Source organism: Canis aureus, chromosome 19, assembly GCF_053574225.1.
Source record: "Canis aureus isolate CA01 chromosome 19, VMU_Caureus_v.1.0, whole genome shotgun sequence".
Taxonomy (NCBI): Eukaryota; Metazoa; Chordata; class Mammalia; order Carnivora; family Canidae; genus Canis; species Canis aureus.
In genome coordinates this window covers 6,704,878-6,729,555 of record NC_135629.1, presented here as the reverse complement: position 1 = coordinate 6,729,555, position 24,678 = coordinate 6,704,878, and the positions used below count along the sequence as shown (strand labels likewise).

Genomic DNA, 24,678 nt, shown 5'->3' with positions numbered 1-24,678 from the left:
TTAGTTGGGTGCCTTTTAAATCTGGGAAGATTTAGAATTAAATATAGTATAATATAAAAAATAGTGAAAGGGATTAAAGGGGACAGGAGAGAAAATATCAGGTGGGAAATATCAGAGAGGGTGGTAGAAGGTGATAGAACATGAGAGACTCCTAACTCTGGGAAACGAACAAGGGGTAGTGGAAGGAGAGGTGGGTAGGAGGATGGGATGACTGGGTGATGGGCACTGAGGGGGGCACTTGATGGGATGAGCACTGGATGTTATACTATATGTTGGGAAATCGAACTCCAATAAAAAAAATACAAAAAAAATATGAAGTAAATCAAGACTATACTTTTGTATTAGGTATAATTAGGAATAATTTGTGTATTTTGGCATTTTAAGTGTTTGTAATGTTTAAGGGTATCTGGATTAATGATAATCACTAACATTTATTGAATTTTAGGCATTATATAGACTCTACAAGGTTAACTCTTAATCTTGGTTATAACTCTGTGAGGTATGTATTATAATCACCACCTTACATGTTAAAAAATTGAGGCACAGAGAGGTTCAATAACTGCCCAAAGCCATACAGAGTAGTGGCTAGCTCTGGTTTAGAACCCAGGCAGACTGGTACTGGAATCCATATTGGAATATCTATCAGATCAGTCTTGTGATGACCATTTAAAAGATGTAATTGAGTAATTAATTTTACACATCCGATTTTAAATTGAAAAGTATAAGACATTTTTAGTAAGTACCTAAGTAATATTAGAATGTTAAAGAGATACATTATATTTTCTGGCTTAGGGTAGAGTGGGGGATAGTTACTGATCTTCTTGTATCTATACACATATCTTTATTCTTTCACCAAATGTGGAATAATTTTTTTGTTATTCAAATAATTTTTCTTCTTCATTCTCTACTATCCTTCTGGGTCTCCAATTACATGTTAGACCTTTTGGTATTGTTTTCCAAGTCACTGAGACCCTGTTGATTTCTTAAATCTTTTATCTCAGTCTTCAGTTGCATTGACTCTTCTGTCATCTGTAATATTTCTGTTAAGCCCTTTTAGTGAATTTTTGTTTCAGTTATTGCATTTTTCAGTTCTAGATTTCCATTTGATTCTTTTTTTCCTATTTGTCTATTCATTATAGGAATATTTTCCTTTATGTCCTTGACCGTAGTTATAATAGCTATTTTAAAATATTCATCTGCTAATTCCTATCTGAATTATCTTGGGGGTCAATATCTACTAATTGTCTTTTCTCTTGAATATGGTTCACATTTTTCTGCCTTTTGGAGTTTTGGGTTATATTCTGGATATTTTATTTTTTATTATTTTTTTATTTTTTATTTTTTAAAGATTTTATTTATTCATAGAGACAGAGAGAGGCAGAGACACAGGCAGAGGGAAAAGCAGGCTCCATACAGGAAGCCTGACGTGGGACTTGATCCCGGGTCTCCAGGATCACACCCCAGGCTGCAGGCGGCGCTAAACCGTTGCACCACCGGGGCTGCCCCTATTCTGGACATTTTATTTTATTTTATTTTTTTAAATATTTTATTTATTTATTCATAGAGACAGAGAGAGAGAGGCAGAGACACAGGCAGAGGGAGAAGCAGGCATCATACAGAGAGCCTGGCGTGGGACTCGATCCAGGGTCTCCAGGATCACGCCCTGGGCTGCAGGCAACACCAAACCTCTGCGCCACCGGAGCTGCCCTATTCTGGACATTTTAAATGATACATCATAGGGATTCATTTCTGTCATGTTCCTCTGAAGATTATTGTGTAGTTTTTTTTTTCTTTTTTTTAAAATACAGAACACTTCATGAATTTGAGTGTCATCCTTGTGCAGGGGCCATGCTAATCTTCTCTATATCGTTCTAATTTTAGTATGTGTGCTGCTGAAGAAGCACTATAGTAGGGTTATTTATTTTTAAGATTTTATTTATTTTTTTTGAGAGAGAGTGAGAGTGATCACAGAGGGACAGGGAGAGGGAGAAGTAGACTCACCACTGAGCAGAGAGCTCAATGTTGGGCTCAGTCCCAGGACCGTGAGATCATGACCTGAGCTGAAGGCAGATGCTTAACTGACTGAACCACCCAGGTACTCCTGTAGTAGTTTTTTTTTTTTTTAAAAAAAGGTAGTTAACTTTACTGGGTTCAGAGTTCAAACTCCATCTTTTCAGTATGAGCAACCACTGAAATCTCTATTGAGTTCTTTAGCCTTGCTAGGCTGCTTAGCATCTACCCCACATGTGTGTCATTCAAAGAGCTCTAGATATTCAACAGAGTGTATGTGCAGAATTTTGGCTTTCTTTCCTCCCTCTGCATCTGTCTCTTTTCTGGGATTTGTCACCTCATTTTCAGGCTGTTGTGGCCACTCCAAATTCTGTGTTCATCCAGCAGGGTGCTGATAGGGCCTGCCCTTAGGCAAAAAACCCTTAAAAAAGTGAGAAATTCACCTAGTACCAGTCCATTGTTCCAAATGCCCACGTGTCTTCAGTTTTTGTTTGCGTATGGTTGCTCTCTAGTGCCTTCATGTGATTGTCATTTATAGTTAGTCCAGAGTTTATAGTTATTACCTGCAGGAAAGTTGGCCCAATAGGAATTAGTGAGCTGTTTGTTACCAGAACCTGCAAGCCTTCCATGTCATGATTCATAAGATTTTTTTTTAGTTTTCTTACTAGATTTACTATCATTTTATAAGTACTAGGGGAAGTTTGGTTGTTGGGCATTTGAAATTCTTATAAAGAAAAATTGAATTATGAAATGAATAATTGTAGTTTAATTTAAGGGAATCAACTAAGTTGTAAATGACACTAAGGGATTTTCTTTTCATTTTTTAAAGGTTTATTTCTTTATTTGAGAGAGAGAGTGGAGAGAGCAAGCATGGGGCAGGGGGAAGGGTAGAGTCAGAGGGAGAGGGAGAGAGAAACCCAAGCAGACTCCAGGCTGAGTGCAGAGCCTAACAACCCTGAGATCAGACCTGAGCCGAAACCAAGAGTAGGATGCTTAATCAACTGTGCCACCCAGGTACCCCAATACTAAGGGATTTTAAAGTCTGTTCAAAATTTAATTCAGTAAATGATAAAGTCCCCTTTTCAATTAGTTGTTTACTTTTGTCATACTTATAAATAGGAAAGTATTTCTAAATTGAACTTAAAAACTTAATGAGAAACCAGGGTTTTAGAATTATTTCTTTAATAAACTATAGTTTAATAATGATAATCATAAATAATATTTTTATTCACAAAAAGCTCCTTCAGGGGTGGCAAAAAATCTTCAGTGACAATAAGGAGCTTGGACTTTAACGAGTAGTAAGGGGAGGTGGGGACATCAAATTAAACCTGTAACTATAGAGCAGTGAGAGAAGTGCTGTGGGAGAGGTGAGCACTGGGCCAGGGGAGCACAGAGGAAGGGGAACTAAATAAATCAGGCCTTGGGTGGGGCAGAGAGATTGGGGGAATTTTTTTTTTTTTTTTTTTGTAGGAGATGACACTTGGTGGGAAGAGAGAGGAAGAGGATAGACACTCTTGGCTGGGGCTGGGACGGTGTGGAGAACAACATTTGTGAGGATGTGGAGGCCTGAAAGAACATGGTCTGCTTGGCAAACAAACTATAAGATGTTCATTTTGCCTGAGAAAAAGGCTCTTGGAAGCTGATCTCAGGAGCTTGACCTTCACCCTAGTGTCACCCAAAACTGAAAAGACAACTCACAGAATTGGAGAAATTTTTACAAATCCTATATCTGATAAGGGACATGTATCTGGAACATATAAAGAACTCTTGCAATTCAGTAATGAAGAGATAACCCAATTCAAAATTGGAGAAAGGATTTGAATAGACATTTCTCCAAACAAGATATACATGTGGCCAATAAGCACATAAAAAGATTCTCAACATTATTAGATACCAGGGAAATGCAAATCAAAACCATACCCACTAGGATGGAGAAATTGGAACCTTTATATACTACTGTTACAAATATAAAATGGCATAGTTACTTTGAAAAAAATCTGGCAGTTCCTCAGAAGGTTAAAGATAAAGTTACTATAGATTCAGCAATTCCACTCCTAGGTATATATATCCAAGAGAGATGAAAACCTGTCCACATAAAAACTTATACACATATATCCATAGCAGTATTATTCATAATAGTCAAAAACTAGGTGTGGCCACCAACTGATGAATGGATAATAAAATGTGTTATAGCCATGTAATGGAATATTATTCAGCAATGAAAAGGAGTGAAATTTTTGATATATGCTATAATGTGAATGAATTGGTCCCAAAAGGCCACAAATTGTGTGGTCCCTTTTATGTGAAATCTCGAAAGTAGGCAAATCTATAGACAGAGAAATCAGATTAGTGGTTGCCTGGGGAGGGAAAGAGAGGAGAATTGGGATCAACAGCTAATAGGTATGTGGTTTCTCTTTGGAATGATATAAATGTTCTGAATTAGAGATAATGTTTGCACAATTAATTATATACTTCAAATGAGTGATTGCATAGTATGTAATACTTCAATAAGGTTGTTATAAAGAGAAGTAGGATAGTTGTAATTCCAGAATAGAGATTTATTTATTTAAAGATTTTATTTCTTTAGTCATGAGAGATACAGAGAGAGAGGCAGAGACACAGGCAGAGGAAGAAGCAGGCTCCTTGCAGTGAGCCTGATGCAGGACTTGATCCCTGGACCCGGGATCATAACCTGAGCCAAAGGCAGATGCTTAACTGCTGAGCTACCCAGGCACCCCAAGGACAGTTTTTTAAATTGGATATATTTGGCTTCATGAAATACTTTAAAAAAAAGAGAAGAAAGCTGAGGGGAACCATTGAACCCTTGCAAGGACAGTGTATGGAGGAGGGCCTGTGGGAGAAAGACTAATCCCTGGATCTGGATTGCTGAGGATCTAAGACACATATCTGGAACAGCTAGTGGGCCTGGGGGAAATGCTGCCGACCCTAGCACTGGAGGATTCAGCTGTGTGTAGGGGAGGAAGCTGGCCTGTGTTCATGATGGAATCCCACAGGAGGTGGGATTATCTTCTTGACAATCCCTCATTAAAGTTGATAGGAAAAAAATAAATAAAGTTGATAGGAAAAGCCCTAAATTGTGTTCTGAATACTGTGGATTCAGGAGTGGTTTTTCCCTTGGTATGTGTTTTCTTTCCTCAGATTGGGAGGGATCGGTCACTGAACTTTGACCCCTGCTGCCTCAGCTACTTCACTAAAGGAGAGTACATTTTGCTGGGAGGGTCAGACAAGCAAGTATCCCTTTTCACCAAGGATGGAGTGCGGCTTGGGACTGTTGGGGAGCAAAACTCCTGGGTGTGGACGTGTAAAGTGAAACCTGACTCCAACTACGTGGTAAGAAGAGGAAGCTCATTCTGTTGGGCCATTGCCTGAGTAGGCACAGACATTAGCCATGTAGAGCTAGTCAGATCATTGACATTTGTTCCTCACAAATAGGAGGGCAGACTATTTCTTCTCAGCGAGCTGGGGATTAACAACTCTCTTTCCCTGCAGGTCGTAGGCTGCCAAGATGGCACCATTTCCTTTTACCAGCTTATTTTCAGTACTGTCCATGGGCTCTACAAGGACCGGTATGCCTACAGGGATAGCATGACTGATGTCATCGTGCAGCACCTGATCACCGAACAGAAAGGTAAAAGGCAGGTATGGCCCCTCTGTCCTCTAGCCTTTGGGAAGAGAAGTAGATTGGGAGGGCTGCTGATAGGACAAGCGAAATGATAGGAAATGTTCCTCCTCAGTGTTTTGGAAACATGTTGGACCACTGGCCACTGGTTCTTGCTTTTTTTTGAGAGTAAGTGGAGGATGTAGATGTCTTTGAGAATCTAATGAAAGCAATAAACTCTCCAAAAAACAAAAGGACCTACGGACCTCTTTCCCCTTTGGTGTGGATATACTGGTGTGCTTCTATTTCATCTCCACTTGCCTCCTGATGGGTCTTTACCCCAGGGGTAAACAGGAGCAGTGGGTCACCACAGGCTTAGTCAGAAGATCCAAGCTCCAGGCCTAGCATAGTCAGTCTGAACCTCAGTTTCATCCACTGTCCACCCAAGTAGCCATGCTGGGTATTATTTTTTTAACGATTTATTTATTTATTTATTTATTTATTTATTTATTTATTTGAGAGAGAGGGAGGGAGGGGCAGAGCCACAGGCAGAGGGAGATGCAGGCTCCATGCAGGGAGCCTGATGTGGGACTCGAACCTGGGTCTCCAGGATCACACCCTGGGCCAAAGGTGGCGCTAAACCGCTGAGCCACCCAAGCTGCCTGCCATGCTGGTTAAATGAGCTAAAGATCGGGGGCAGGGCGAGGAGGGCCCGCAGGCAGGCCCGCCCTTCCCCCCCCCACCCTCCCCGCCCCCATAAAAAGAAAGAAAAAAAATGGGCTAAAGATCCACTTATTTCAAGTGTAGTCACATACACATGCGCTGACTACAGCGCACTGTCCAGTGCCTGTGTGTAGGGATACATTGAGTGTTGTCTTACAGATTCAGCTGGCATCTGAGACCACCTCTGTTTGAAGATTCCAGCTGTGCTGGTGAGGGTATAGCCACTTGGGCAGCTCCCCAACTTCCCTTCTGGGGACATTTTCTCCGTCTAGTCTGCAGTTAGAGTGTGAGAGCCTAGTATATACCAGAAACTACATGCAATTCCCTGTTGTTGAGGGTAGTGGGTCGGGGGAGTGGTTAGAGGCATAGATAATCGTTCAGATGGACTTCTGATCATCAGGGGCAATATATTCTATGCAGAAGAGTTTAACTTGTATTCAGCAAGTGATGGTAGTATCAAGAATTTCACTTTCCGTACTCAGTTGTAAGCTTTGGACTACAAAGATTGTGTATGACTTTGGATCCCAGTGTTTAGTAGAGCTGATTGTACATATTAGACACTCTGTAAAGATTTTCTGATAAGAGTGTCTCCTTTAATTGCCAGTAACATTAAGTAAATGACAGCTTTTAATTTCTCTGCCTTCTACCTTACTTAACAATCTTTTGCTAGAGCTGAAGTTTTTTTCTTTGACAGTTCGGATTAAATGCAAAGAGCTTGTCAAGAAAATTGCCATCTACAAAAATCGATTAGCTATCCAACTGCCAGAGAAAATCCTCATCTATGAGTTGTATTCAGACGACTCGTCAGATATGCATTACCGGGTGAAAGAGAAGATTGTCAAGAAGTTTGAATGCAACCTCCTTGTGGTGTGTGCCGATCACATCATCCTCTGCCAGGTGGGCAGCAGGTTGGAGGGATCGAGCTGAATCCTCTTCATGTTTCCTCCAAGGATGGGGTACCCAACTCATGATTTTAAAATTGAACACTAGGAAGCGAGTCCCTTTCCTTCAAATTCAGTAGCTGTCCGTTGCTTTCATTTTATTGACATCTAGAAGAATTAGACTCTACTGGAAAATCATGGACCATAACCTGGAGAATACCTTTTTGTATTGCAAAGCACTTTGTTATCCTAGGATTATACATGTTTTAATGACTTAAAGTATACACTGATAGAAATGAAGATTGATTTTTGTTGTTGTTGTTAAACATGTACACATGTACACATAAAAGTGTATGATATCTTTCTGTTACACAACAAAAAAATGTATAATACCAACTCAAAAATAGTAAAGAAAGTTTTACTTTCTGAAGAGTTTCTAAGCTCAACTTAGAGCTTTCTACAAATCATCTAGGGCAATGCCGAGAGAAGTTTGGAAAGACTTTGAGGGAAAGCTAGCCCGGCATCTTTCTTGGAAGTAGAGGTGGATTTAGTTTCACAAAAGTAGGCCTGTTGGAAGTGATAAAGTGGAAGAAACCCTTTAGAAATCACTACATAGAAAATACAATTAAAATCTCTCTGAAAGTCTAGAAGTTCAAGCAGTTTAGAGGTACCACAAGTTATAGGTGTGGCAAAAAAGTGTGCTTTTGGATGCTGCCTCTGTGGCTTCCCAGATATCTGCACAGAAGATGTGAGGCTGAGCTGGGCTGTGTGGTGAAGGCTTGTGTGAAGGATTAATGAATAATGCCAGTCATGGGGACTAGATAGGGTTCAACAGACACTGATTGTGTAGGTATTTTTCATTCCTCATTTGCAGGAAGATGTCCTTGGGAGGGCTGGGAACACTTACTCTGTTGAATATCCATACAAGAGCTGGGTTTGCTTTCTAGGAGAAACGGCTACAGTGCTTGTCCTTCAGTGGAGTGAAGGAACGGGAGTGGCAGATGGAGTCTCTCATTCGCTACATCAAGGTGATTGGTGGCCCTCCAGGAAGGGAAGGTCTGTTAGTAGGCCTGAAGAATGGACAGGTGAGTGCTCACATATGTCTCCCATCAGGCTGATAAACTGTATGCAGACATAGGGAGTAGAGTCATTATGACCCTGAGATGGTATCTCCGGGACAGGAAAAAGGTCTTCCTCCACCCAACATTCACCATGGGCACATTGGAAGGCAACCCAGAATTTTATTTTTTTGAGGATAGCTTCAGGCCAAAGATGCAGTGACCCTTAGACTTAGAGCTTGCTGCATTCTGGCAGGGTTGGCACCGTGGCTTCTAGGCGGCCCATAGAGTAGAGTAGTGGGTTTAATGGCACCTAAGAGATGGGAGATTTGTTAGAGGTGTAGTTTCAGTGGCCTGCTAGGGAGGGAGGCAGAGCTCATTCTTAGGTCATATCCCTCTTAGGGCAATGAATGGATTAAGGCAGTGTGTTCTTTTTTTTTTTTTTTTTTTTTTTAATTTTTATTTATTTATGATAGTCACAGAGAGAGAGAGAGGCAGAGACACAGGCAGAGGGAGAAGCAGGCTCCATGCACCGGGAGCCCGACGTGGGATTCGATCCCGGGTCTCCAGGATCGCGCCCTGGGCCAAAGGCAGGCGCCCAACCGCTGCGCCACCCAGGGATCCCAAGGCAGTGTGTTCTAGCTTGTGTTTTAGAGGGCGTTGGTCGTAAGGCTATTACTAGATATTATAAGAAAAATGGGCCCTTTGCTTGTATAAATGTGGAAAATGTAGGTTATACAAAGTTAAACAGATTTGTGTGTGTGTTCTTTGCTCAAAATAAGAAAAGTTCTAAGTGAGCTACATGGAAATTTTAAAGTGAAAATATAACTACATTAGCCTGAAAGCCAAGCTGTCAAGCAGATGGCTGATGGCTGAAGCTTGTCAGGCCTTTCCTGTGGACAGAAGTCATGGAGTATGAAATTAGTAGGGGCTTTACAGTAGCAATGCCAAAGGGGTGAAAAGTCTGCTTCTTTCTCACAGTCAGCTGTCACTTCCAGTGTGAGGCCTGAGAATGTGGACTTTGGGGGCAGGTCGACCTGGGGTCATGTTCATGCCTAGCTACTCACTAGCTGTGTGACCATGGGCAGGTCACTTAGCCTCTCTGAGGCTTAGGTTTTACACATGGGAATAATGCCTCATGTTTTAGTGCTGTCAGAAATAGTCTATAACTAATGGCTGTCATCGTCCTTTTCATCATTATTTTGCTGTGGTTATACCAGATTGTCTTATCAGCATTCAAAGTAGCCTCTTCCTATGTTAGTTTGTGATTCAGATCTCGCTTGATGGTGTCTCCTAATCTTGAAGTTTGGGTAATGTTAACAGATCCCCAGTCAAGCAGACATTCAAGTGAATTTGTTGTGTCTTGGGCCCATCATTACTTTGGCAACCTCTAATGAACTGCACTTCTGATCTCCTAAGGATAAGCCCCCGCTCCCGTTCTTTTGATAAGTTCTTTTCTCTGCATGGAGCCTCTGTTGAAGTTAGTGGGAGTTGTTCTTGTAGAACACATGGGATTCCAACAGCCTGGCACAGTTCCAGGGTCTTGTTGCCATGGTGACTCACACGTTTTTTTTTGTTTTGTTTTGTTTTGTTTTGTTTTTTTTCTCTGAAATTTCGCCAGATCCTAAAGATCTTTGTGGACAATCTCTTTGCCATTGTCCTGCTGAAGCAGGCCACAGCTGTGCGCTGCTTGGACATGAGTGCCTCCCGTAACAAGCTGGCCGTGGTGGATGAAAATGACACGTGCCTGGTGTATGACATCCACACCAAGGAGTTGCTTTTTCAGGTGACATTCCACAGAGTTTCTAGGACGTAGTCCTTTGACTCCTCTTCTAGCTTCCCAGTCCCTACAGATGGTAGTCACCCTCTGGTTCCCAGGCAGGTCTCTGGAAAGAGCAGTGACATGTAGGGGTGTAGGCTTTGAGCAGGGGCACAGAGCCCAAGAGGCCACCTCTCTCACACATAAGCAGCAGGAGCTGGGTAAGCCTCTTTGAACTTTGCTTTCCCCACAGGTAAGATTGGCAAGTAATTCCTTTCTTTCTGTTAACAGTAAGTGAATAATAATAAATCTAAGTGGGGCATGTAATAGGCTCTCAGTGTATTAGTTAATGTGATGATGATTCTTCTGCAAAAGTGCTTCTTGCCAGTTGGAGGTCTGCCTATACCTATAAGTGACCTAAGATACAGTAAAGAAATAGGACCGGTTTTGTCATCTGAAAAGAAGGGAAGGGATGAGGGGAAGTCCTCCCTGCTAGTTATTTCACAAGGATGCTATAAGAGCCAGCAAAATGTAAACTGATTTAGGGGATAAGCAGTATTTACACCATTTGGTCCTATGGCTGGTAGAAGTGTGTCACTGGAGAAGAGAGCCCAAAGGCTTCATGCCCAGCACCTGGCTTTCTGCCATACTCAGTGCCACTCTTTGCCTCTTTAGGACTTTTTTCCTCCTCTTCTTTATGATTTTTTTTTTTTTTAAGATTTATTTATTTGACAGAGCACAAGCAGGAGGAGTAGCAGAGGGAGAGGGAGAAGTAGGCTCTTCACTGAGCAGGGAGCCTGATGCGGGACTCGATCCAAGGACCCTGGGATCATGACCTGAGCCCAAGGCAGACACTTAATTGACTGAGCCACCCAATCATAGGCACCCATATGATTTTCTTAATAACATTTTCTTTTCTTTAGCTTACCTTAAGGATATAGTATATAATACATAGAATATACAAAATATGTATTAATAAACCGTTTATGTTATTGGTAAGACTTCCTTCCAGTCAACAGTAGGCTGTTAATAGTTACATTTTTGGTGTTTTTTAAAGTTAAATTCAATTAATTAATATATAATGTATTACTAGTTTCAGAGGTAGAGATTAGTGATTTATCAGCTCTTCAGGACTTTGTAAGGGGTCAGGGCCCATTTGCCTGAAGCAAGGTCCCCCCAAAGCTGAAACCTCCCCTGTCTGGCTTTGTCAGCCACAACAGGTCTCCCAGTATTAATGGGCAGATCGAGATGCCCTTCTTAGGCCTTTTCTTTGTCCTTGGGAGCATAGTCAGCAGGGCAGTGGGGTGCTGGAGTGTAGGGAGCTACCTCAGTTAGTTGGAAGCGCAGCCCGGCTACTGCTAGCCAGAGAGGACTCCAATAAATAACAACTTGCTTATATCTCTGTCAAGGAAGAGTGATTAAGGGGTAAAAAAAAAAGAGCACAGGTGTTGTCTTTAGACAGACCTGGGCTCCAGTCCTGCCCTTAGTCATTTACTGTGTGATATCCAGTAAGTTAGTATGGTTCTCTGAGCCTAAATTTCTCCTTACCTCTGAAATGGAGCTAGTAAATGCCCCTTCACAGAATTGGTATAAGACTACACAAGGTACCACAGTACCAAGCTCAGTGCCTGGTATAAAACAGGGCTCTAAATGTTAACTTCTCTCCCCAGCCTCAAAACCACCTCCTGGGGGTGAGTTAGCAAGCCCCTGTTTGTGAAGTTGTGCCAGAGCCCAGAACCATATAGGAATGGAAGGGCATGTGTCCTTCCCCATCCCCACTGAGGGTTCTGTAGTAGGCCAGGGAAGGTGGTTCTCAGACCTTGCCAGGAGACATAAACATTCACAGCTGTCTTTTTCTCCTCTCTACTGCCCCTGCCCTGTGCAAATGAAAACAGCTATATTGTTTTTTCTCATTATAAAAATAATCCATGCTCATTATAAAAGATTCAGACATTGTAAAAGATTCTAGGTAGAAAGGTATGAACATCTGCTGGTCCCTGGGGCTCCAGAGCCAAGCAGAAAACTTTGAGAGGAGGTAGTGGGAAGGGGGTGCCTCCCAGGGTGACTCTACAGTGAGAATTTTAAATGCAGAGACAAAATATTATTTTCTAATATGAAAAATAACACTTGTTTTTATTATAAAAAACAGTAGATGTTCATGACTAAAAGAAAACTTCAGGCAAACAAAAAACATAGAAAATAAAAAGTACCCACAATTCTACCCACTCTGAAGCAATCACTGTTAAGTCTTTGGGACATATCCCTTTAAGTCTTCTATACATAGCTGTGTATACTCATTTTCTAACAGAAGTAAAGCCACTCTGCTCATTTTCTCATTATGTAATGGTTAATATTTGGGATAATAATTTTTTTCAAAAGTAATGGTTTGCTTGTTAAAGACAATTCTAACATAAACAAGTACATAGAGGATTTGCCTCCATGCTTCTATCTTTTTCTTCTGGTTCCCTTCTCCTTGCTTTCCTACCATCCCACTATTAGCAATTTAGTGTGATTTAGGTTTTAAAAAGAGTGCTTGATTGAATGCCAGAATGGTGCTGAAGGCCAGGGTGGTTGTCACCCTATCCTCACTATCCCTGTCCCTCAGGAACCAAATGCCAACAGTGTAGCCTGGAATACCCAGTGTGAGGACATGCTCTGCTTCTCAGGAGGAGGCTACCTCAACATCAAAGCCAGCACCTTCCCTGTGCACCAGCAGAAGCTACAGGGCTTTGTGGTAGGCTACAATGGCTCCAAGATCTTCTGCCTCCATGTCTTCTCCATGTCGGCTGTGGAGGTACCACAGGTAATTGGGGTGCTTGCCAGCTCTCAGCAGTGGCAGGGCAGACAAGACTGGGAAAGCCAAGTGCCTCATTGGTGCATTGGGTTGGGGGATGGATGATGAGGAGAGAGGGAAGAGAGATGAGTTTCAACTATGATGTCATGAAAGGTACTCTGGACTGGAACCTGAAACCTTGTCTCTGCCCTGTACAACCTGTGTGTCTTTGGGCAAACAGCTCTACCTCACTGAGCCTCCATTCCTTTCTGATCCCCCTTTCCTGGTTGGGACAGGGAGGGTATTCAGAGTTGTCTGTCTTGAGACAGAGTGTGTTTCCCTGAGAGTCATGCATAGCGCAGAGTGGAGTAAGCCAGCAAAGCTGGGAGTCCAGCAGGGTGTATGCACAGATGCAGGAGGAGGGTGGTATGTATGAAAGAAAGAGAATATGAGTGGGATGGGGAGGGAGTCTGGGGTCTTGTGAGCCAAGAAAGGAGCATGGGACTATCAGCACAAGTCCATCAAGCTAGGAGGCCAGAACAGAAATGGGGGCCTGGGGCCCCCCTTCCTGGGGGAGGGCAGAAACACTGATGGGAGGGCAGAGATTGGCAATGCAAGTCAGGGCTAGCCCAGTGCCAGCTGTCCTGGATGCCTGTGGGCTCCCCAAGTGAATCATGCTCACTGCCATAAAATAGACAAGCACAAAGGAGAGACTTAGCCCGCAGAATCCCATCCTCAAGAGGGAATCACTCTCAAACTTAAACAAAGTCCCAGGCCTTTTCTGTATGTATATGTAATATATGCAGAATATACAATTATGAGTAGACAGTTTTATATGAACATTGTTTTATATGAACATTTTAAACAAAAGTGGAATCTACTGTAAATATTGTTTTGTGACGTTTATCTATGAGTATTACTCCTATAGATGAAGCCTCAGATTTACTGTAATTCCTTTACTGAATGTGGACCCACAAAAGAGAGATTTTTCATCACTGTCCTTTGTCACCATCTTCCATCTTAACCTAACATTTACATATTGCAGACCCATCACTTTGTATGAATTATTGGCTGTCAACTTGCAGTGTAGCTTTTTCTCTTCGCAATCTACTAGAAGCATGGTTCCACATCAATAAATGTACTTTTATAGCATTTAAAAAATACTAAGATGAATGTAGATTGAACTATAGTTGTAAGAAATCATACAAAGATCCCGTGTACAACTTGCCCAGCTTTCCCACTAGTAATATTTTATAAAACTACGGCATAAATGAATTACCTGTGTAGGTTCATGCAGCTACCACCACCAACCCATGAGATCTCTGATGTTGGGTTGCTCTTTTATTATAACCACACCAAGGTCCCTGCTGTCCCCACCTCCACATTGTTTTTAATGACTGCTTTTTATCCTATCATATAGATGTTCCACAACTTAACCAGTACCTATTGTTTGACATTTACACTGCTTACAGCTTTTTTGCTATTGTAGATAGCATCTTTCTTGCCAGGTCTTTGTAACTATCCCAGCTTAGCCCCTTGGTATGATGAATTCCTTGAAGTGAAGTTGCTGGGTAAAAGGCCATGTACATTGAAAGACTTGTAGACATGTTTCTGGATTGCCTTTCAGCAAAGCTGCATCCATTTTATGTTCCCTCCACACACTTTCCTTACTCTCTCTGGGTGGGGGTAGAGGGCATCAAACCATTTTATTGAGGGGCTTCAGAGGAGGGTTGAAGGGCTGGAAGGACAGTGAGATCCTGTGTCCTCAGCCCAGCTAGGATCTCCCCATCTTCATAGTTATGGAAAGCCTGACTTGGCTTCTTTTAAAGGGTGGGGCTGGGTCCACTCCCTCTTAGCTAATAGTACCCTTGTTATTCATTGTGCAGAAATTATTAGTGCCTAACACAGAGCAGTTATTCAATCAATGTTAGTTGAATTCATACCTGAGGAAAAGGAAAGAGAAAGAAAGAAGAGAGGGAGGTGGGTGGAAGTGGCAGCAGGAGAAAGGGCAAGATCCAGCCCCGCTGGACTGTTTCCTTGTAGTCCTCATCTGCTCCCCATCCCAACCCATGCACCACATCCACCAGAAACCCAATCTTCCTTAATCAAACAAGCTATGCTGATTAAAAGTTTTTCTCCCAAGACTGCCATCCTGACCTCAAGGATAAATGCAGTTTGCTGCTCCCTGACTTTGGCTGGCCAAGAGGAGCCGGAGGGGCGGCCTGGGGCTTCCTCTGCCAAGCCCTTAAGATTCAGAAGCCAGAGTCCCCATCCAGAACCCCTCCCCACCATGGCTTTACCAAGGCCATCCTGCTGATGCAGCAGGTCAGAACTGCCAAGGGTTAGGAAAGGCAGCCTCAAGACAAAGGCTATTTATCTGTTGCCTCTGCTTCCAGCCATCCTGTGGTTTTGGCCTAGAGAGGAGGGAGAAAGCATCAGATCCACTCTGGGGATTTCTGGTTTCCTTTCGAAATTTACATCATCTTGTGCAAGAACTGGTTTGTCAGGGCTGCCAAGTAGGGCTGCAAGCCCTAGTCAGGCTTCTTGGGGCGGGTGGTGACTTCATGCTTGGAATGCAACAGTGAGATAAAGTAGAACTCAGAGGGCATTTGTTCAGTTAGGATATTTTTAAAACTCCCACTCTCAGATTGTGCCTCCCAGGCAAGCCCAAATGTTAACCATTCATCATATCCTCGATTCTGATGTGCCTGTCCAAGTCCCTATCCCAGCCTCATGGGACATTTAGCATGGCAAGAAGTTGTGCCATTTAGGGGAAAGAGCAATGGCTTTGAGTTCTGACTCTGGATCTGAACCAGCTGTGATCTTGAGCAACTCCTTTCACTCCTTGGGGACTCACTTCTTTTCTGTGCAGTGGGGTAAAATATACCTATCTCTCAGGTCTGGCCCAATTCCTATTGTTATTGTTATTAGCAATCTTAAAGTAGTAAATACTACAAAACAGGATGAAATTGGAACAGCTGACTAAAGGATTTTAGAAAGGACAGCTCATTGTGCATGGGAAGTTTGAGAAAGCTTCCAGGAGGTGGTAACACTTGATCTGAGCCGTGAAAGGCCTGGGAAGGCAGAGAGGAACAGCAAGGTTGTTTCAGATAGGGGGCAAGATAGGGGTGGGAACAAGTCTGGAGCATTGGGGAGATGGTGAGGAGCTGGTGCTTAGAAAATACTGCAGAGGTACTGAGCTTGTCTCTTGTTTTACCCTGGTAGCCTGTGACCTGGACAGGGAATTTAAACAGAAGTCAATCAGTTTACCCCAAAAAATACATAGCTAGGATATGGCTGAGCTAGGCCTGGATTCTGGCTCAGCTGCTCCCCTGTCCATACCCTGCCCACCCCACTGAAGGGAGGAAAGGTAGGTGGAATGGTATGGTAGAAAAGATGAGCACGCCAAAGTCGTCACATCTTGCTGTCAGAGGGCAGAATGGCTTAAAAAGAAGAAAAAAATCCTTCAACTCTAAAGCTGGGAAAATGAGACAGGAAAGTTCAAAGATAAAGGCCCCAAATGGAGAAAACAGCACTTCCAGGTCCACATTTGGGAACCATTAGCATGAGGTACTGGCTGATTGATCTCTGCTGCCCAGGAGAGATTCAGTTCCCTTCAGCACACTGGCCTAAAACAAGGACAGGGCCTTTCGTTATTCAAGATGCCAGACCTAGCTCACACTTGTTCTCATGTATGCGCACATACATAGAGCCCACACCCAAGAGCCAGGAAAATGCTCAGGTCATCCCAGGCTCCAGCCCCAGCTCTTCCCTGTGCCACTTCTGTACTGTATCCTCAGACTATAATCAAGGAGTGAATGATAACCTGCAACACAGACCTGTTGGAACAGATCCAAAAGCACTATGTAAACTTAAGAAGAGAAGTTATTAGGAACCATTCACAGGTATCACAGTGAGGCAGCCCAATTTGGAAGGAGAGATGGCAGGAAGTTTCCTAGCTCCAGGGTACTAGGACAGTATGCCTTTCTGGGTAACCTGGAGCAAATCACTTACTTTCTTGGATAAGATGCTTTCTCAGCCCTCTTTATAAGAGGCCATCCTGGACCCTTTCCTCACAGTAATGTTCCTTCCTCCAACATAGACTGAGGGCCTGCTAGGGGAGGTAAGTATAACCCCACCACTGCCTTCAGGTTGTGCCCAGACTTGTGGGGGAGATAGGCTTGTAATTACAACACAACTGAGATCTGGATAAAGGGCAAAGAAAGTTCAGACTCTTTTTCCTTGAAGGGTCAGTGAAGACTTTCCAGAAGAGGTGACATTTTAACAGGATCTTCAAAACCAAATAGGTACTTTCTAGAGGGTAAGGAGGAGCAAGGGCATTCTAGATGAGGGTATTATCTTGTGGTAAAGCAGACCTAGAGGTGGGGAAAGCCGGTGGTAGAGGGAAGGACAGGCAAGACATGATGCTTTTGGTGATGAAAGGTGGTGGCAAATGGAAGGCACATGGGATGGGAAGTGTACTGATTAATCTTTATAGTGTTGCTCTGTGTGCATTTGTAATTAAGTCAGTGGCACACATCTGAAGTCAGGCTTTGTATGAATCTGATTCTTTGCATTACTCTGAAAACAATCTTCTTTCCTTTTGATGAAATCCTGCAGTCTGCTCCAATGTACCAGTACCTGGATAGGAAAATGTTCAAAGAAGCCTACCAGATTGCTTGCTTGGGTGTGACAGACACTGATTGGCATGAGCTGGCTATGGAAGCTTTAGAAGGGTTAGAATTTGAAACAGCAAAGAAGGTAAGCATCTAGTCAGCCTGAGCTGGAATCTCGCCCATAGAGGGTCCCTTGAGGAGGCAAAAGGGACTCCAGGTGACATATGAAGAGTCAGACACATACCATAGTGATCTCTGGATATAGACTGGCCTAGGTTCAGATCTCAGCTCAGTCACCTTCTGAGTCTGGGCAGGTAACTCATTTCTAAGGTTGCTCATTTATAAAATTAGAGTGATGATTTGCCTCATCCTCACAAAGTTCTAAGGGTCTAATGTGATAATGTCTATAAAGCCTGATACAGGAGAGACATCTGATAGATTATAGCTGTCACTCTTATTAGCTAGCATTTATGTAAAGCACCCAGCTGAAAGCCTGGTACATAATAGGGACACAATTAAGGGTAGCTTTTATTATTGGTATAAACACTTACTGGTATTAGCCATTTATTACTCAGTGCTGTTTTTCTTTGTACCCTGCTAGGTATGGTCAAAGAGATGGTCGAGCTCTCTGATTGTGACAGCAGTGTCCCTCTCCACATATCTTTATTGCCTTGATCATAGTGTCATTTCCTGGCCAGTATACTAAAACTACAGAAACTGGCTGACAACATTTGCCCCCTTTCCACACATCAGAAAAAGCCCAGCTCTATCCGAGTTGGGTTTTCATCTAGAACCTGAGGTGGGGGAAAGGAATGACCTTCAACTCTCTTTCCTCTATTCCTCCCTTTCCCCTTTATCTTCCCATGGCCAATTAATCAAATACTCATTCGTGCCTACTACTGAGCATATAGGGAAGGAAGTGCAGGAGTGTGTGATGCGTGCTCCATGCTAGGTCAAGACTTGTAGGCATAAAAAGAGAGAGGAACCAAGGCCAGATACTAGCTCTGCTGTTTATAGGCTGGATGACCCCAGGCCATCTTCTTCTCTCATAGGCTCCATTCTCCTATGTCTGAGTGGGGATGGTGAAAATGCTAACTGCCCTGCCTTCCCGACACAGGGTCATTAGACTTAACCACCACATTGTAAAAGGGCTTCTAGAACTAGAAGTGGTTATACAAATGCTAGCTGTTATCAATTTAATTATATCTTTAGATCGACTGAGTGTTGGTAATAGAGGAAGGCTTTAAGAATTCTGAGGTGGGAGGAAACATTCTCATGGAAGAAGCTTCCCTCTCCTACCCATTCCCTCAACAAAATGCTAGGAGGGATAAAGAATAACAAAGTATACCCTAGACTGTTTTGTTTTCAGCCTGGAATGAAATTTAAAGTCTTCCTTATAGATTGTCATCTCCTTACACCTAAGAACTAAACACCTACCTCATCTTACTTCAGCCAACATGGGGTTGGGTACTCAGCAAATATTTGAATGGATTGAAATAAAACTGGAATAACCCTTCATTTGTTTACCATTAACTCCCAGCCTGTATTCCACAAACACTCCCTGAGAACCGAAATTATTGTATTAAAGCACAAGATTTTGACTGTAGACTAGAGATTGATCATTTTATCCAAATCCCAACCCTCCCGGCCTTTCTTTTTCTGCTTTGCCAAGTCACTCAGGCACAGAGGAGGTGGAGGGTGGTTCCAGCAATAGGCTGATGTTTCCAGTAGATGGCAGAGGAGAGCTGCTTAGCTCCCGGGACACTGCCTGAGAGCCCTGCAGATGCTTCCCTGTTCCCACACTTCCCTCTGCTGAGGTTATTCACGGGCCTCATGACTCTGACCACTCCACCAGGGCACCCCTGACTCTGCAGAATGTGTGAGGATCGAAGGAACTCAGAAACAGATTTCTCAAGGTGGCAAATCCTAGAATCCTAGCAGAGCAGAACTAGAAAGACCTTGGAGAAGGTATTGCTAGTTTGCCCCTTTCTATAAGGCAGATATTGGGAGCCTAGAGGCAGAGAAGAAGTAAGTTCAGGGCCCCTCAGCTGGAAAATCTCAGAACTAGGACTGAGATCTGGAATACTCCTTTCCTTTCTGCCCCTTTGCTAGACATTCCAGATTTTCCCTTTCCTTTTGCTTTAAGGAAGCCCAGATCTAGAAGGTAGCTTATAAGACCTCCAGCAAGGAACACAGGTATACTCTTGGCCTTCTTCTGCTCAGGTGATGCCTATTTTACCCTTTCAAAGAATTCCTCTTCAGGAATATGCATTTGCCATGTTCCTCTTCTTAATCCTGCCTCTGCCACTGCTGGTGCTCAGATAGTGAATCGGTGTTCTCCAGGGCATCTAGTTCTTACCTGTATAGCTCTTAGCTCATGGAAATTCAATAATCTGTTTAATCTACCTGCCTCCCTTTTAAGAACATGGGCTCCTGAATGGGGATGGGGACAGGTCATATTTACCTCTGGATCCTCAGTCCCTGACAGGATGGCTGGCCCTGCAGGATAAAAAGATGAAGTCACCTTGTGGTCATCTATAAAGGCAGCCAGAGGCCAGATGACTTGCTCATTTCCTCAAATATTTTGAGGATGGAGGATGTCATGCAACGAAATAGAAGCTGCAAGTGGTCAGGGTGATTCTTCTGCATTTCATATTCTAAGGTCTCCTGGACCTGCTGCCTCCTTTAGGTATGTCAGCCCATTTCAAATGGGACATTTTAAAGCAGCACACTTGAGTATAAATGTTGACAGCAAAGCCACATGAAGATCAGCCTGACATGGTAGTTTATATTCCTTGAAACCCCTTGCAGAATCAGAAGGCACCAAAAGAGACTTTGCTAACACCAATCTTCCTGAGGAAGGTTGCCTAGAAACTTCTAGCAGCCTATGGGTTAAAGTCTCTGGCTTTACTGTGAGTCCAGGCAAGAGCTACACTTTTAGGATTTACATAAGAGTTTGCCTTCCAGGGACTTGGAGTGATTTATTCCCTAACCTCCCCTCCCCTTCCAGAAGCCATCTTTATTCCTTCTCAACTTTCCCCTCCTCCTCTTCCTCTGTGCTGGTACTGTGGGCTCTGGGTGCCCTGTATTTATGCACTGTTGGTAAGCAAAGCTGTCTCCTGCTTTCCATCCCAGTCACCAAGATGTATAGCAGTCTTTGCTCAGTCAGTACATCTCCCCCACTCCCACTCCCATGACACTGCCTCAGAGTATCAGACCGCCCTGTTCTTCTCTTTTGCATAGAGATTCCTCCAAGTGGGCACCATCACAAACTGCAGTATCACAGTTTTGTTTTACCTAATCCCAAAGTGATTGATGCAACCAGGACTTCTTTGCTGTTCTTTGTGTGGACTAATCCCAGGGATAAAGCCGTGCCTCACTGGGTGGTATAACCCCTCTGAACACATGGCGATTAATCAATGCTTGCTTCTTTTGCCTCTTTACTGGCTCACTTTCTAAAGCTTGACTTCCCACCCCCAGCCAATCACCCACTTTTGAAGCTCAGAAGGCAGCTGATTTCATTCTTTTATTTCTTCCCCTGTAGGCCTTCACCAGAGTACAAGACCTCCGATATTTAGAGCTCATCAACAGCATTGAGGTAAAAGACAAAATGTTCTTCCTTCTCAAGAAAGCACAGACTCACTGTCAGTGGCTTATAGGGAGCTCTTCTAGCAGGCAAGAACCTTGAGGGGCACATAAACAGAGCCTACTGGTGTCTGAGCATTTGAGCCACAGCCTTGCTCTGGGGGTACAGAGTACCATGGGGCGGGGAGATGGCACATGGGAGCAAGGAGTGCAGTCTGTCACTTGGTCATGAGGTAAGGCAGGTGGGTCCCTAATCTCTCTGAGCTTTGGTTTCTGTCTGTGAAATGGGTTGATTTCCCAGGGTTTCTAGGAGGATTAAATAGGTTCTCAGTAACTGGTTTTCATCCCTGCAGTGGTTGTTAGGTAGTTACCATCCTCTACCACCCCAACAATGTGCCAGTGTAGGAAGCATTTCCCAAATGCACGTGATCTGCTCCCCACCCACAGCAATGGGATCTGGGGAGGGAGCATGTAGACAGGGTATGCTGAAGAGGCTGGCTCCATGGGTACCATTTGCTGGGTAACGGTAGACAATACTCTTAATTCCTGTGACTGTCTGTAAAAAGGCATACATATTTTTTTCTCCTGAACAGATTTATTGTGAGGCTAAGGGAATGTGAGATACATTTGAATTCCCATATGGAAGCAGGGAGGAAATCAGCAAACATCTTGTCCCTGAAATTCAGTTCAGCATAATAATCACGAGGCTTGTGGGTCAAGCCTTGTGCTGAGCCCAGTGGGCAAAATGCTTAGCAGAAGATAGGCCTGCAGGAGCTCATAGACTGTATAGTCGAATAATAGTTGTCCCTTGCTGCGTACCTGTTCAGTGCCCCATGCCCGATCAGTACATATACCACAATCTGACCCTTGAACAACATGGGTTTGAACTGCACAAGCAGATTGTTTTTGATACATACAGCAGTACTGTAAATATATTTTCTTTTCTGTATGATTTTCTTAATAATATTTTCTTAGGGCGCCTGGCTGGTTCAGTTAGTAGAGCATGTGACTCTTGAGTTCAAACCTCACGTTGGGTGTAGTGATTACTTAAAAATAAAATCTTTAAAAATTATATCTTCTTTCCTCTAGCTTACTTTATCAGAAGAATATGATAATATAATACATGTAACACATCAAATCAGTATTAATCAACTTTATGTTATTTATCAGTAAGATTTCCAGTCAACAATAGGCTATTAGTAGTTAAATTTGGGGGAGTCCAAAGTTACACCTCAATTTTCAACTCTGTGGGGATCAGTGCTCCTAACACTGATGTTGCCTAAGTCTCAACTGTATTTTAAATTCTCATACTGACTTAATGAGATACTGTTCTTATTCCTGTTTGATAAATAATGAAACTCAGAAAGGCTCAGAAAGGCTATGTCACGTCCCCAAGGGTCCACAAGCAAAAGCTTGGATGGAATTCAAAGCCAGTTCTAATTCCCAAGCTCAAGCTATCTTTACTTGAGGCCCTATTGCCATCTAAGAAGTTGCTTCTGATGCACCCCCTCCCCACCTAACCCTTCCCTCAGAATTGTCATAGGAAGCATCTGTATTGTCTGTTGCTTAATTACCTAGATGGTTAAGGCTTTGTTCAGAGCCATCTACTCATGCCCAGTACTGCTTACTCTCCGGGGCTGGCATTTGGGAATACACTTGGTCTGTATCTAGGAGCCTTAACCTGGAATCATGGAATGAATGTGTTCTCTATGCAGAGGTAACTGACCTTTGTGAGGACCGCCTTTCACCATGTATCATGTTTTACTGAATTCCTGTCTTACTGCCTCTTCTAGTGTGCTATGAGCTGGGCAGTTGGTTAAACTTGTAAGAATTGCCTTTTGAAAAAAAAAAAAAGAATTGCCTTTTGAAAAAAGAGCAAATTGCTTTCAAGTGATGATCCATTTTGGCTGCTCTGAGGCCTTAGTAGCTTGCTTCTGGGCATTTGGCGCTATTCCAGAGAACGAAGTTTCCTTGCTAGGCTCCTTTGGAACAGAGGAGATATAACTATACTGATAACAAGAGGAAGAGAATCTGCTCATATGGCTATAATCATATTGAATATATGTAAATCATTTTTATTAATCATGGTGATATTCTGTGGCCTAGGCCTAAATTCCATGCCTAGCGAAACCTATTTTTTTTAATCTACTGCAAGATTTTGATTCACTCCCTACAATTAGGAGTTAGTTTATTTGACTGATTAGCCTAAACTGTGTGTAGGGGGGTTTTTTAGTTATTGTTTTTTGGGGGGTTTTTGGGTTTTTTAAATTTTTTTCTGTCAGTGGGAAAGCATGTTGCCTCCAGCTGTTAAAACTTCACCAGCTTGTCTGGGAGTTTGATTCAATGTCTCATCTTCCTCCACTGTGATACACTTGCTAGAAAACAAGCAAAAGCAAACTGCTGGGGATGAGAGATTGGGTGCTATTGAGTGTTTACAAATACTTGAGCTGTAGACTAATGAATGTTCCCTAACATGGAAGGAAGGAATATGCCAGTTACTTCTCTTCATCCTCAGTGCTGCTCATATGTGTATGTGCGCATGCAGGTGTGTTGTTGGGGGCTGTCACTTGTTTCCGAAGGTGGTATTATGTGGTACAAAGAGCATCTGGAGTCAGCCAGACTGAGTCCAAAGGCCAACTCTATATGACCCTCACCTGCTCCTCTTCTGAATCTCAGCTTCCCTCAGTGTGAACTTGGGTGGTACCACTCACTCTTGGGTCCTTGTGGGAAGTACATACCCAGCACCTAGTGGATGCTCAGCATGTGTCTCAGCTTCTCTTTAGAGACAGAGACATTTGAAGACTCATTATCCTGTTTTGTTGGTCTCTTTCTTGGGAAGAGACACTAAATTTTTACTTATCTGCATCATCATGGGTCACAGCTTGGCCAAACCAGCCCTGGGGACTTGGGAAATCTTGGGATCTTGGGGGCTGCCAATAAGTGGTTAATATACACATCCTAGGGGCGCCTGGGTGGCTCAGTTGGTTAAGCATCCAACTTCTGGTTTTGGCTTAAGTCATGATTTCATGGTCTCCTGGGTAGTGAGATCGAGCCCTGTGTCTGGCTCTGCACTCAGTGGGCAGTCTGCTTGAGATTCTCTCTCTTCTTCTGCCTCTCCTCACTTGTGTGTGTGCATGCTCTCTCTCTCTCAAATAAATAAATAAGTCTTTAAAAAAAAATACACACCATCCTAACTATACAGTTGTTTCCTTGGAAGAATATACAAGAAAGCACTCTGAGGAATTTCTGTTAAACAAACAAAAGTTTGCATTACTTTTGATCTTTACTCATCTGGGGAAACAAATCTGCTTTTGTTATCAAGCATTCCCACCAGAAACCTAGGTGAGAGACACAACAGCCCAGGAGCCAAGTGGAGGCTCCGGTAGAAAGGCCCAGGGGCTTAACTTGAAATAGCAACATCTAACCTTTGTAAAGGCTGCTTCCTGCCATGGCTGCAGAGGCTATTTCCTGTGCTTCTAATTTTTCCAGGAGAGGAAGAAGCGGGGAGAGACCAACAATGACCTGTTTCTGGCAGATGTATTTTCCTACCAGGGGAAGTTCCATGAAGCCGCCAAACTGTACAAGAGGAGTGGGCACGAGAACCTCGCACTCGACATGTACACTGACCTCCGCATGTTTGAGTATGCCAAGGTA

The 24,678-nt window shown here is 43.1% G+C and overlaps 1 protein-coding gene and 1 non-coding gene across 5 annotated transcripts in view; one reads left to right on the top strand and one right to left on the bottom strand.

Moving 5' to 3' along the window:
• Positions 1 to 24,678, top strand: part of IFT122 (intraflagellar transport 122) — a 71,773-nt gene that overhangs the window by 25,292 nt on the left and 21,803 nt on the right. For 2 of the 4 annotated variants that reach the window (XM_077857750.1, XM_077857748.1), the window contains 9 exons: positions 5,170 to 5,361; positions 5,521 to 5,659; positions 7,047 to 7,249; positions 8,181 to 8,318; positions 9,913 to 10,077; positions 12,656 to 12,853; positions 17,444 to 17,584; positions 20,984 to 21,037; positions 24,514 to 24,675. In XM_077857750.1, coding sequence (XP_077713876.1) covers positions 5,170 to 5,361; positions 5,521 to 5,659; positions 7,047 to 7,249; positions 8,181 to 8,318; positions 9,913 to 10,077; positions 12,656 to 12,853; positions 17,444 to 17,584; positions 20,984 to 21,037; positions 24,514 to 24,675 — 1,392 coding nt within the window. The remainder of the gene's footprint in view (positions 1 to 5,169; positions 5,362 to 5,520; positions 5,660 to 7,046; positions 7,250 to 8,180; positions 8,319 to 9,912; positions 10,078 to 12,655; positions 12,854 to 17,443; positions 17,585 to 20,983; positions 21,038 to 24,513; positions 24,676 to 24,678) is intronic. The other 2 variants (XM_077857749.1, XM_077857751.1) reach the window with 2 other exon arrangements.
• LOC144291289 (U6 spliceosomal RNA) lies at positions 1,799 to 1,904 on the bottom strand. Its single transcript, XR_013358595.1, has one exon. It is a non-coding gene; the product is annotated as a U6 spliceosomal RNA (small nuclear RNA).